We start from the raw sequence: 14,447 nt of genomic DNA, 5'->3' as shown, positions 1-14,447 counted from the left end.
AAAGGTTTTGGCCCTGAGTTTGGTTACATGTAATTTATTTCATGCCATTTATTGTGTACTAATGATGACCAGAAACATGTGGTCATTAGAGTTAGAGCTATAGTAAAGCACAAATATAAACTGCATTCACATCATCTGTTAAATGAGTCCAACAGATGAATGAACAGCTGTTACTACACAAACTGGTACCAACAACAACAAATAACACATGTTTTTCATGTGCCCTTAGCATACTTGCGTTTAAGTTTAGCTGGAGATCAGGGCTGAAGAGTTTTATCAATATAAAACTGTACAGCCAAGACTGTTTTAAAAAAAAAACAAACAAAAAAACACTACCACTGTTTTGTGTAATGTTCAAGTTGCACAGGCACGTTAAACACAACAATATTGCAAATGTTGTTATGAATAAATTAATGAATAAAAAAGTATGTTACAGGCAGAGGATAATAAATAAGAAAGATGCTGGTCTGACCTTTTTTCAGACAAAGCTGAACTTAAAGTGGTTTTCTGGTCCCATCATTTGAGAATTATGAATGGTGTCCATGCAGTCTCCCTTCTCAACGATAGGTTGAGTTCAGTTTCTACTTCCATTAACCTGCACAAATAAAAACATTTCTGTCATGAGATCAGCAGCAGCAAGAACAGTTCATGTCTTTTCAGATTCCTGACCTTGATAAGGTCCTGCATGTTCTTCAGGTTCCATCTGTCAAAGGGATCCAGCAGCTGTAGCCCTTTGCCCTGTAGGCTGACATTCACTTTCAGGTTGGTGTCATTACCAGGTGGATACTGTTAGGTGTCTTGGCCTGGTCCCTGGCAGGTAGTTTATCTCCACTAGAGAATTAAAATGAACCGAATGTTGAGTGAAGCCAAAAACGTAGTGTACAGAATGGCCTCTACACTTACAAACAACGGGAAATTTTTAATTTAACTACTAAAGGGAAACCAGGAGCAGGCTGCTCCAGTGCAGCGGTGTCTGAGCCTCCCAGCTTCCTCCAAACAGTAATTCGACGGCAGACCTGTCAATTACATTGCCACGCCCATTTATATACCGATCTTTTCATTTATCAAATCATTTTCAGATAAACCACCAGGACACTGTTAAGAAACAAATATGTGGTAAGTGACACTATATTGACTGATAAGAGATGTTTTTCACCGATTATTTCATAATAGGAGTTGGTGGTCAACAAGCTAGGTCTCAGCCCCGATGGTACGACCCTCTTTTGTGTTGTCACTTCTCAGTCATTGGTTAAAACAGTTCTGTGCCCGCCCCTGTAATGTCGCTTTATCCAATCATACACCGTCTTCATTCAGCAAGCTCGGGAACTGGGCGGGGAACGCGCAAAATTTGAAAGTTAACCCGGAAACGTGGGTAACCGGGAAGAAAACAGCGCTTCAGCACATGAATGTTTCTTTGTAAACTAAAAAGAATGCTGTAGATAGCTACATGGCATTGTGGTGAGTAATCTTATATCGCATCGCTTTATCTTTAAAGACATGTATGAAAGACATGTATGTGTATCGTGTTTATATTTAAAGCGATATTACAATCAAACGTTAGCCACCGTTAACCGCTAAGTGGAGGTATTGCAGATATTTGTTGACAGTTTTCTCCTTTGTCCGTAGCTCTCAGTCATATCTTGTGGCGCAAGAAAAACAGTCTCACTGTTTATCGTCCGATAAGATCATCTACTGCTAAAAAGACATGTTGAAGTTTAAATACGTGAGTCAGGGAAGCCTGAAAACGCCGTCATCCTCTGCCGACCCCATCACGAGCCGCAGCTCGCGACTAAACCAGGTGTTTCAGGTAAAGTAATGTACAGGTTTTCCCGTGCCCTTAATAGTACAGACATGTTGTTTCAGACACTCAATTCACTTGATAAGCAGTCTCAGTAACTGTAATAGTAGTTGGCATCTCTTTTCTGTGTTTATGACATCCCCAGGGACGAGTCAGCCTGTGCGGGCAGCAGGGAGGATGCACATTAGGACGGGAGGAGTTTCTGGAGGCTCTCCTGTTACTCTACCAGGAGTGCACTTCCCCAGAGCTAATGAGGATACAGCATGTGGCAAACTTTGTCAATAAATGTAAGTATACATTTTACACACAGACTTGATGTCAGAAGAAACTATGCCTAAAAACGTGTCTTTCTGTGAGACAGTTTCTGAAGTGGTGTCAGACCTGCGGACCCTGCAGCCTGGGCCTCAGGACTTTGAGCTTCGTGCAGTGGTGGGCCGTGGTCGCTTTGCAGAAGTCCAGGTTGTCAGAGAGAAGGCCACTGGAGACGTTTGTGCACTTAAAGTCATGAACAAGACAGTTTTACGTACACAAGAAAATGTAAGTTTTATACTGTTTCCTTCTGCTTAAAGACTGAATAAAACGATAAAATGTGGCACAGAGAATAGGGAATTTTCTATTTCTACTACTTAAAGCTGTTGTCTGTTATTTTTTTCTCCATTTATTTATTTGCCATATTATATGTCAAAGCAGGAAAAGCACAGTTTGAAAAAAAATGGCCAGCTGGCTTCTCAGGTGAAGTTTTTTTTTTTTTTTTTTAGATACTGTATAAATCCCAGAGGGAAATTCTTTACGTCTGCTGCCAAGCAGTGTCATACAATGACTAGCAGGGCGCGCCACAGGGATCGAACCACCAACCTTCTGGTTACTAGACAACCCTGCTATACCACTGCGCCACTGTTGTCCCCAGTTAAAGTTAAATGTTCCAGTGGATGCTGGCTTACTTGTTACACTTTTGTGGGCCATATTGTCATTTAATGTTACAGCCAAGCCAAAGTTATGAGATTATAATGAGCATACGTATGAATCAAACAAAAGCTTAAATTAAGAATGTAATGTGTGTTTGCACAAGTGGAATACATTTATCCTGCTTCTTTGTAAAGTGTATATATTTAAAACTGTTAGAGTTTTATCCATGCAAGCAAGCTGTGTTTACAGTGGTGTAACCGCAAAAAGATCCACTAGAGAGTGCTGAAGAGTTAGAATCAAGTAGAATTAGGGTGCAGTGTTTCACAGCTGTTTTCTATGGCATAGGGGAGATCTCAGTAAGAACAGTACAAGCTGTGACAGCAAAGGCTCTGAAGTGAGCAAAGCAGGAAACATTTTGAACAAAGAAATGTTTTGTCCATTCCACCAGTCCTTACAAAGGACACAAGTACAGAAAAGAGTTCTGTATTAAGAGTTTCTCACTGTTTACCTGAATGAAATACTAAAGATGTGATAGCATTTATAGCACATTAAATTACAAAAGTAATGGATACAGTGCATCCAGTACCTATGTTATTTACAATAGAAATTTCTGTGTGGTGCACTTGGTTCTTTAACATGTACAGTATATATAATGATTATATACCTTTTCAATTCAGGTTGTTTTTCATGAAGAGGAGCGAAAAGTCCTGTCTCTGAGCAGCAGTCCTTGGATCCCCCAGCTTCTATATGCCTTCCAGGATAAAGATCATGTCTACCTGGTGAGATTGCAGTTTTTGTGTCTTAAGAATGGACTGACTATGGCTGTATAATATACATTTCTCTGTATCAGATTGTTTTAAGGGTCGTTATCAAATTAACATAGGTCAAATGGGAATAATGGTAAGCAAATGACTCATAAGTTGTTGTCCTTGATGTTATCCACATGCTATAATATATGCAAGAAGTACAAGACTTTCATGTTGTGGTGTGGAAGTGGTCTATTTAATTGAAACATGCTGCAAAAAGAGGAAGACTATTCTGCTGTAGACTCCAGTTCAGTTGTATATATGGAAGGTTATTTTAACCACAGATGTGAGTGTTTAAAATATCCATCCCTAATCCACTGACTGAAAATAAACCCTCTGAAGTCGTTATTTTAATAATAATTTATAATATCTATTTTTCACACTATCGTCTTGAAACCATTTGATATTTGCACTTTATTTGGAGATAAAGGGGAAATAAATATCCATGCTGCCATTTTCTAGGTTTGGTCTCTTTACACAGGGAGCATTAAATATTAAAAGCAGTTTATTTTTGTATGAATTTGTGATCTGTTCACTCGAAAGCATTTATTGAACTGTGCTTACACCTGTGTATTAGCAGTGTCAGATATTTAGTTTGTTAGGTTATTATCTATATTTGCTAAAAGTTACCTGAGTTGACATTAGTATATATAAAATTATAAGTGGGGACATTGCATGACAGAAACATCTTGTGTTCAGTGAAATGGGAAATGGGTAACCTGTTTCCATCAACTTCAAAGTTTTGTTGTGGTATCATGTTACCTAGCTGGCTAGCCCCTGGACCTCTTAGATTTTGTTGTCAGTCTTTGGGAATTGCACTGGGTTACTTAATAACTGCAACCACTCAAACCTGTGAACATTAGTCCAACATTTGCACTTCTCTTGTATTGTAAATGGTCTGTATTATGTGTACCGTTTGTTTTTAATGATTGTGTTCGGTTTTATTTGTTTGTATTTGTATTGTCTTAGGGACCTGGTCTGCAAATTAGCTATTAGCTAGATGACCTATGGACAGGGCATCGATTGCTGTTAAGACTGTAATAATGCTTTTGTCCCTACTAAATAAACATAATAATAGTAATATTATAATGGTACAAAAACTGAAAAAATATACTGAATGTGAAATAACAAAAAACAGGATGATGCTCACAATTTATTTATTTTTTATTTGATTTTTTTTATGATGCAGCAAGGATAATTTACTTCAGCAATAATATGAGGAAATGATCTGACAGTGGTTGAAGGGGGAAACAGGCACATATCCCATAATGTATGTAATGTTAAGGGTCTAATCTTTAGCCACAAAGCATTGTGGTAATTTACTCCTGAGAGAGCAGCCTGTGTAATCATTTTGATGGCTATTAATCTCACAAAGAATCTATACTTTCTCTGATGACCTCGATTGCTTACGTTATAGGAAAAAGCATTTCCTGTTCAGCCAAGCCTCATGTTTTTTACTGCCTTCCCTTGTTTTCCCTTCCCATCCTTTATATACCTTCCTCCATGCCCCCTGCATGTCTGTCTCAATTCTTCCTCCTCTTTCTCTTTTTACTCCCCCTCTGTCTCACCCTGCTCCCTAACTGAGCATGGAGGAAAATACAAAGCTTCCATCTTTATCCGTGTGTCAGACAGGCACCCAGTCTCCCTGTTGCTAGGTAACACCGGAGAATGCTCCCATTCATTCAAACAGACCATTCATGCGCCAGGGGCTCTTGCCTGTTATGGCTGCAGTCATATAGCTCAAATTGTCTTGACCAATGCCTTTCATTTTAGCAGCAGACAGAAAAAGAGAATCTAAATCAACATGCCCAAGGTTGATTTATGTTTCCAAACTTCTTAAAGACTGACATTTCAGAAGGACATATGTTTTTCTTGCATGTTGCTTTGACTGAAAACACGTCGACACTTAACATGCGATCATCACAGTCAGAAGGGATTGTGCAGATATTCATGGTATATTTTTAGCAATTGATGACCGCTGCAGTAGTATCTGCAATAGTATCCTGTGTTACATAACTGAATCTATAATGAGGAGAACCACCCTGTGAGCTTTAGCTTAAAAAGAGCTTTGATCTAAGCTCAAGCATGTGGTTCTACACTTGTTGCTGTGTTGTACCCTTCTAGATATAGACATATTTAGAAGCATCCATAAAGGATTCAGCAGCATTTGATACATGACACTTTTAATCAAATTCAGACACACATACTCAGCTGGTTATAGGTTTTTTCGCTGCCAGTTCCTTCATTTTATACAAATATGTTTTTTAGGCAATGGAGTACTTGCCAGGCGGAGACCTGATGTCTTTGTTAAATCGCTATGAGGATCAGTTTGATGAGTCAATGGCTCAGTTTTATCTGGCTGAGATGGTAGAGGCCATTCATGCAGTCCACCAGCTGGGTTACATCCACAGGTAAGACACTGGCTACCTAATCCAAGAAAAAAAATTTCATTTACCTAAATTTAAGCATTCCATATGTTTGTATACAAATGTTTTCCATTCACGTAACTGTAGAAATTACAGCAGTAAAAGCAATATCAAATGTATTTCTAACTATCCACATTCAGAGATGTCAAACCTGAGAATGTTCTCATTGATCGGACTGGTCACATTAAGCTGGCCGACTTTGGATCAGCTGCCAGGCTTACTGCTAACAAAACAGTAAGTGGATTATAGAATTTGCTCTGTGTATCAACTACAGTATTCCTGACAGTGACATCACATTTTAAATTAACAATTTTCCAGGTGGCCGCTCCCACAATGCCTGTTGGGACTCAGGACTTTCTCTCCCCCGAGGTCCTGGCAGCCATGAATGGGGGCTCTCACAGTACCTATGGGGTTGAGTGTGACTGGTGGTCCCTTGGTGTCATTGCTTATGAAATGATCTATGCCAGGTCACCTTTTTCTGAAGGCACCTCTACCAAAACCATCCACAACATTCTTAACTTCCAGGTATAAGGACAGTTCATTGTTTATTGGTTGTATCTAATCTGTAACAGTATATGTCTTCAGTAGATTGAAGAAATAAAAGATCTCTGCAGTGTCCAGAGTATAGAGAGTAAAAGGTTTTGTCTGAATTGGATAATGTCTGATTAATCCTTATGGTGTTTGTCCACAGCGATATCTAAAGTTTCCAGAGGAGCCACGGGTCAGTAAACAGTTTGTAGACCTGGTGCAGAGCTTGCTGTGTGGAGCAAAAGAGCGACTGGGTTACCAAAGACTCCGCTGTCATTCCTTTTTCTCTAGTGTAGACTGGAACAACTTAAGACAAGGTGAGGAGATTCCTTTCCCCATGAGACTGCTGTCTTTCTAGTAGAAATGTTCAATTTGGCTTCAAATGAATGGGCTACTGGATTCATGGGAGTGGACAGATAATGTACGACTTGTCAAATATTAATGTTGTTTATAATATAGAGTGTACTGTGTGCCTGTGCGAGCACATAAACAACAAACACCAATTGTGTTGCTAGTGGTGTCGGCGGTAGTGAAATAATGAGATTCTGTGCGCCGTTGGCAGTAGGCCAGCACTTTCCTGAGGAAGAGAATGGGAGGGAGGTAAAGACGACAAGCGAGGCGGACAGAGTAAAGATCTGCAACTCATCTGCTTCTCTACAGACACAGCACAAATCTTTTACGCAGGAGACGGCAGACACGCTCTCTGTGGCAGGAAATACTCTGCATGTGTGTTTAGTGAACGTCATCAGACATTTTCTCCTAACCAGCTGTTGGGGAAATGTAACTATAAAACTCAGTTTTAATAGACATTTCCAGGGATTCATTGTCACACTGGAGGACCACATCCCTACAGTGTTTTTGTAATTCAGAACTAAAGCTGCAGGGGTGATGAGTTTTTGCTTTGCTTTGCTAAATAGCTTGTGCTATATACCCTCCTATTCTGACATCTGTCATCTCCTCTGTGCTGTGTTCGGGTTATAAATGTCAACACAGAAAATTAATGAAGCTGTTTATTGAAAAGTGTTTGCGTTTCAGCGGTTTTCTCTGCATGTTTCCTTAAACTGTTTGTCATTGAGTAATATATATCAAAAGAATCGAAATTACAGCCTTGGTTCATTGGCAATTGAACACAGATAGTGTTTTATGTTTCATCTTTGGCTCCAGCTGATTAGCTTGCTCTGCTGCAGTGAGAGAGAGTGAGTGAGCATGTGTGTATGAGGAAGAGAGGGAGAAGGAGGGAGGGACAGAGGCAGCATGTGCATCAACGCGCGACTTACCGCACTCTAGTTTCCCACTGCTCTGCTCTGTTCCTGCTCCCTTCCTTTCTCTTCCCTTTCTCCTTGTTGTGTTTTTTATTTTTTATTTTTTATTTTTTTTTTAGCATTTTTACTACCTTCTTTCATAGCTGCTTCCTTCCTCCCTTGCCCTCTCTTATTCCCTCCTCTCATCCTCTTCTCCTGCAGTTCTCCCGCCTTTCGTTCCTGCGTTGCATACTGAAGATGACACCTCTAATTTTGAGGAGCCGGAGCAGGCAGCCCCCCGGCCAGCCTCAGCAGCCCAGAGAGGAGCACAGCCGGCGGGCTTCCAGGGCCAGGATCTGCCCTTTTTAGGCTGGTTCTTCAGCAGAACATTGACGGTATTGGCCAAAACTGAGTAAGTGCTACCTGTTTACTTATCATTATATGTCGAGACCTATGCAGAGATCTCTTGCATACACCTCTCTAAACACCTTTGCTGGGTAAAGACCCTTAAGTAGCATTGGCTGCTTTTCTACAATTAGACTCTTCATTATGACAATTTCCAGGTAGTCTTGTTTCAGATGACCTAGCATGGTGGCCTGGGCAAAGATCCCTGTCGGGGCTGAAATGGGTTTGGCCATGCTGTGTCAGACAAGGAATGAGGGAGGGGAGGGATCCCCCTTTTTCTGGTGCTGCCGTCTGTTCTGTTTTTCTTTTTTTTTGCACTGAGATCTCACATAGTTAATACAATGCACAGATGGATCAAATGAATGGAACAGTATATGTGAGCTGTTGTTATCTTGCCATCCACACTGATTGGTATGCGGCTGAGTGTGTCAATGAGGGTTGCTGAGAAGTGGAGCCCCACACACAGACACACTCCCACCCTCGCTGCTGTTATTGTGCTTTCTCCGTTTCTCTGGAGCATAATAGGATCCTGACTTTTATGATGGGGGTTTTTGGACTGTAAATATCCCAATGGTGTTTGGCTTCTTAACCTCTAATAATAAAGTAAAAAGAATGGATTTCATTTCTGTAGCCCTATACCAGTGCTCACGCAGGTTAATGGTGCTGGAGACTGCAGATCATGACAGCAGCAGCAACAGAAAGGGAAGAAAAAGCGTTAGCAGATTAGACAGGAAAAATGATGAGAGCTCAGATTGGGGGAGAGAATCTATTTCTATGGTTACTAGCGTGATGTTTTTTTTTCCCAGTCCCCACCCCCATCTTTACCCGTCTCATCTCCTCCTCTTATTTTCTCCCTCTTCTAATGTCTCTGTCCCTTGCTGTTACACCATCAGTCATCTGTTCATGGTTTTTAACTAAAGCCAGTCATTTTCTTTGCTGCATTTGATTATGAGCACTGCAGAGCTCATAGAATGTGTCACAATTGTGTGTGGGTGCTTGCATATGTGTGTACACACATTCTTCATTACAATGCCAAAAAGGGAGGAATGAACCCAGAGCCAGACATAATGAAATGCTAATCATGTGTTTGGGGCTTTCTCCTATTTTTTTTTTAATTCTTTTGAACTTGTCTGTCTGACTCCTCATTAGTAAAACTTGACAACAAAATCCCCTTAACAGCTTGCCTCAAAAGCCGTCTTTGGGTTAGTGTCAGAAAATCATAATGTGGCAATGTGGCTTGAATGTTGACTTAAAACTTCCAGGGAAAATGTGCTTTTTTGAGGACTTTGAGTTAATGAAGGATATTCTGGGGTGTCTTGGAGAATGTGCACATTATTTCCAGTTGAGATTTTTTTCCATGAGTGATTTGGCATGACAATGGTGTCAGTTGGTCAATCTGTCTTGTCAGTCATCTCACGCTTCAGTTAAGAATAGGATACTCTGACACATACTGATCACAAGACCTTCAAAGATTACTGCAGATGGCTGTAGTGGGCATATCTGGATTGTTGTGGTCCCCAGAGAATGATCTTTTAACATTTAGTGACAACTTGACCTTTCATTCTGTGCTGTTAGGGTTTAGGCTTTCTGTCCTGTCTATATCTTGCATTTAAATTCTTCTAACCTAACTATGTAGATACATATATACATTGTTTTGGACTGCATGGTATTGTACCTGAACAGTGTTGCAAAGCTTAACTTTCACACTTTCATTGTGTCCCATTGAGTCTACCCTTGATTCTCCTGAATAATGCAGTCTGCACTGGCTACCCATTTATTTTTCCTCCACAGTTCAAAGGCAGCACAACTACCCTTTTCCCCAGCAACGAACAAAGAGTCCTAACATTTTCTCTTGTTAAAAAAATATGCGTTGCCTGATGCATTAACTATGTTTTTTTAATATTATTAAAAAATATTATGATTATTTTCTCTGAAGATTTCAGGTTTAAGCAACAAGATGATGAAGATATCCATCAACTGGAACATAGTTTTAGTGTTTTCAGGAGGACAAAAATAAAAGGGGATAACCTGAAAACCCTCACTTGAGGGCTTACTGTAAATTGCTGCTTTATTTGTACACTGGGCTCTTAAACTGTTCAACTAGGCCCTGGAGTACTTTATGAATTTGGATGTGTATTGTAAATTTCTAATTTGCAACACACCATCATCCAGCTAAAATGCTTCTTTATTTATTCCAGATCTTGTGAGGAGGACTGGTTGGAGTGTTGCTGGTTGTTAGTAATAGGAGCCAGATGTGTGTGGGCTTGTCTGTATAGTCTGTCTATATACAGCATATATGTGGCGTGTGTTTTTTAAGGGTGTTTCTTAATGCAGGCGAAAGGGAGCGATTTCATGATTATTTTTAACACAGTGACTCAGTCTGAGTCAGTTTTATCAAAGATCTCTGCGGTATTTGTGAACTCATTCATATAGTCATACATTCATCTATTTCGAGTCTTATAGGCAGAATTGTCTATCTGTGGGAATTAACTTGGTGTTCAAGATTCCAAAAACAAAACAATGGGAACAAATAGGACATTTCCTTACATATTCGGTGCATGGGACTGCACTCTGTGTAGACCAACCCCAACAACATTCATTTTATCCTGTCACATTATTTTGTTTGGTGAACACCAAATATTCCCAGGTCTGCACAGCTGTTTTGTTTATGTATTCTGTTTTGTCCTGAACAAACCACAATACATAAAATATACTCAGCTCAATGTCACTTTAAAAAGGACCTGTTGAATGTTATCCTAATTGGTGTCTGGGCCTTATTGTTACAGTGAGATTGTACATAGTACTGTTCTTAAAAAATGCATTTTATGCCACCTGCTAACTTATGAGAGTGTTGAGTTTGCACTTTGGTTGACTTCAATTACTAGAGGTTTGCGGTTACGTTCCTTGTTGTTATGGTTTAAAGATTTTGGGACTTTTTCATTGGGGTGTGGATGGTAGACAGGCAGACAGGCGAGGCCATGATGTGCAGCTACTGCACCAAAGTCACACCATAGATCCTATTGTAATTAGGCTTCAGCTATAACCATATAACTTCTGAACGTACTGCTTTTTTGGTTCATGATTTCTTTGACTTATGATACAGTGGACCTCATGGGCACATGTTGGATCATATGAATGCGATGGAAGTATTTGTGTATGACTAAAGAACTTCTGTTTATGTTGTTGCTACAGGTCAGTGTCTGCAGGCCTCAACTCTCCTGCAAAGACCAACTCGATGGAAAAGAAACTGCACCTTAAAAGTAAAGAATTACAAGAAACTCAAGACAAATGTCACAAGGTGAATTTGTATAGCAACTTTATTCTGTCAGTCATGTTTTCAATCCCAAGCTTTAATCTAATGGGTAAATTTTTGCAGTCCTGTCTCAGTTTATTTTTTTTCATACCCTTGATATGTATTTTATTTTCTAGTGAAAGAATAACATGAACATGTTCAGCAATTTATGTTTTTAAGGGAAATTGATATTGACTCTTCAGTAGTTGTAAATTACAAAATTTGATTTCTGTATTTTGGAACCTTTTATAGAGCAAAACTGGTCCATAATTGCTGCTTTATGAACAGATTTATTGTGATTATTCTGCCTGACTGGCTTAACACAGATCAAAGAAGCTTCTGTTAGTGCTGTAATTAGCCAATCTGGTTGTATGAACAATAGTATTTCTGCATGTTTTGTAGCATTCATGATTTTGGGTTAGGTTGCAGAAATAGTTTTTATCATTTGGATCTTTAAGTGCACATTCTGGTGCATTTAAGGCATCAGATGTAACACTAACCAGCCTTCACTTATATTTTAATGTTTTCTCTGGTGTGCTAAGATGGAGCAGGAAATCTCCAGGTTTCAGCGTAAAATGACTGACCTGGAGTCAGTGCTTCACCAGAAGGATGTGGAGCTGAAGGCTTCAGAGACTCAGAGGAGCATCCTGGAGCAAGACCTCGCCACCTACATTACTGAATGCAGTGTGAGTCATACTACCAGCTTCGTCTGTGTGTGTTTGTACAATTTAAAAAGGTTTATCCACACTATTACTGTTTATACGCGACTTTTGAGTCACTGTCCTCAACACTTCAAAGAGCATCAAAGCTGGTCAACAGCAACCTTGACTTTATGTCCATATTTGCATTTGCAGAGCCTGAAGCGAAGCTTGGAGGAGGCACGTGTGGAGGTCTCCAGGGAGGATGACAAAGCTATGCAGCTGCTGCATGACATACGCGAGCAGGGCAACAAGCTGCAAGAGATTAAGGAGCAAGTATGTAAATTTTCTCATTCAGAAGATTCTCCGTCTCCTCTTTTTCATCACCATAACAACATAGTGCATTTGGAGATTTTTTTTTATAAACACTCAAAAGTATTTAAACAAAATGTAGCAACCATCCACCAGTGTCCTAAGTAAGGATACTGCAGTTTGCCACAGTATTGTTTTTAGCTGATAGTGGACTCATAAAATTGGTATTATATCCCATTGTCAGTGTATTCCTGTTACACAGACAGGGATTCCCCTCTGAGGACTCTCTTGTCCTTAGCAATCATAAAGGTCATCCCCGCAGATGGCATCCCTGCAATGTACAGTACAGTAGAGACTTTGATCATTACTCTGGGGGATTCACTAGGCTTTACACAGGAGACTGACACAGTAATTTAAAGACAAAATTGACATCTTGTACATATTAAAAACAAAATGGCACAAATTAAATCTGGACTATTACTGAGTAATGCCTAATTAGTTGAGTTGCGTACATTGCTAATCTTGGTGTGCAACAAAAATAGTTTTAATTAGTAAAAGACATAACTATCATTTATGTAGCATGTTGTCTCTGCAAAGACTTTCTCCGACTCAGGTCTTTTTTTCCCCTTCACTTGGAATGCAACTTACAGCTTTGCAGTGGCAACCCTCAAGTTTTTATATTTGATTTGGACACTTTTGGTGATAAACAGTTCTATGGTGCACAGCAGTTTCTATAGATCACTGCGCAATGGACCACTGTCAGCAGATATGTCTGTATAACACTGCGGTTGCTGCTTTAACTATCAGCTTAGTAGACAAATGTAAAGTATTACTTAAAAATAAAGCAATAAAGACCCGCTTAATTCGAGTTTTAAAACTGTACCCTCAATTTAAAAGTAGTAAGTAGTTTAAAAAAACATTCTACTTCTAAGGTGACTTGTTGTTATTATTATTATTAGGGTGACCTTAGGAAAGTATTATTAATTTTCATTGATCACCTCTGCTGTTTTTGGCCTTAGGAGTATCATGCCCAGCTGGAGGAAATGCAGGTGACCATCCGGCAGCTAGAGGAGGACCTGTCAGCTGCTCGGCGTCGCAGTGACCTCTACGAAGCCGAACTTCGAGACTCGAGACAAACAAGTGAAGAGCTTAAAAGGAAAGCAGTGGAATACCAGCAGAGAATACAAAAGGTATATTTGCAACACAATACTGTTTTGTTGTTATATCAATTTACGGATTTACTTTTTGTCATATAGTAGCCTTTGTATACTTAAAAAATTACTTCTTGGTTATAATAAACTACAAAACATACAAACACTGACAAACTGGTTAGTAAGATGATGCCTTTAAACTTAGCCAGTCATTCAGGATCCAAGAGTGTAGCTATTTTGTACACATAAAAAATGAATGAATGCCTATGATGATAACATTTCAGTATTGAGTTATCCACATTATGATCAGGCATGGTGACAATTTACACTATATACATACAAAGTTATTGTACTGTATAAAAGAGCCAAGTTATTGCAGAAGAGGTAGTATAGTTAACTGTGAGTATGTGTATATATAGGAGCTATACTGCTATAGTGCTCCTTCACACAGTGCTGATGTAGCAGCCTGTTACTAAAGGGATGCATGGGGTGAGAGGTGTTCTCCATCAGGGAGGATAGCTTTACCAGCATCCCTCAATCTCCCACCTCCTCCACCGGATCAAGTGGGCTCCCCAGCACAGAGCTGGCTTTCCTTATTAGTCTGTTCAGTCTCTTCCTTTCTGCTGTCGAGGTGCTGCTTCTCCAGCAGACCACTACCACATAGAAGATGCTACCACAGAGTCACAAGGAGTGACTCTGTGACAACACAGCTGCATTTTACAAAAAGAGCCAGAGCAGACTCCACCTCCTGAGGACACTCAGGTGACTTTGGAGTGCAAGGACCATTAGGTCCGAACGGCCTAGTTTAATGTTCAGATGAACACCCAGGTACTTATAAGAGTCCACTATCCCAATGTCCAGTCCCCGGATATTCATTGGTGTAGGGCAGGAGTAGTTGTGCCTGCAGAAATCCGCCACCAGCTCCTTGGTTGCTGTTGAAGCAT

The 14,447-nt window shown here is 39.9% G+C and overlaps 1 protein-coding gene across 7 annotated transcripts in view; it reads left to right on the top strand.

The window, feature by feature from the left end:
* The first annotated feature begins 1,359 nt into the window (after positions 1-1,359).
* The window catches only part of cita (citron rho-interacting serine/threonine kinase a), a 34,171-nt gene continuing 21,083 nt past the window's right edge, over positions 1,360-14,447 (top strand). For all 7 annotated transcript variants that reach the window (XM_028405075.1, XM_028405072.1, XM_028405069.1 and 4 more), the window contains exons 1-14: positions 1,360-1,458; positions 1,627-1,807; positions 1,944-2,085; positions 2,160-2,335; positions 3,382-3,483; positions 5,779-5,921; positions 6,077-6,170; positions 6,255-6,461; positions 6,628-6,781; positions 7,928-8,117; positions 11,303-11,408; positions 11,945-12,088; positions 12,257-12,376; positions 13,372-13,542. In XM_028405075.1, the coding sequence (XP_028260876.1) occupies positions 1,706-1,807; positions 1,944-2,085; positions 2,160-2,335; positions 3,382-3,483; positions 5,779-5,921; positions 6,077-6,170; positions 6,255-6,461; positions 6,628-6,781; positions 7,928-8,117; positions 11,303-11,408; positions 11,945-12,088; positions 12,257-12,376; positions 13,372-13,542 (1,851 nt within the window). In that variant the 5' untranslated portion in view covers positions 1,360-1,458; positions 1,627-1,705. The remainder of the gene's footprint in view (positions 1,459-1,626; positions 1,808-1,943; positions 2,086-2,159; positions 2,336-3,381; positions 3,484-5,778; positions 5,922-6,076; positions 6,171-6,254; positions 6,462-6,627; positions 6,782-7,927; positions 8,118-11,302; positions 11,409-11,944; positions 12,089-12,256; positions 12,377-13,371; positions 13,543-14,447) is intronic.

Source organism: Parambassis ranga, chromosome 5 (assembly GCF_900634625.1).
Source record: "Parambassis ranga chromosome 5, fParRan2.1, whole genome shotgun sequence".
Taxonomy (NCBI): domain Eukaryota; kingdom Metazoa; phylum Chordata; class Actinopteri; family Ambassidae; genus Parambassis; species Parambassis ranga.
Note: the sequence above shows the minus strand (reverse complement) of the source record. Positions and strands in the feature narration are given on the sequence as shown.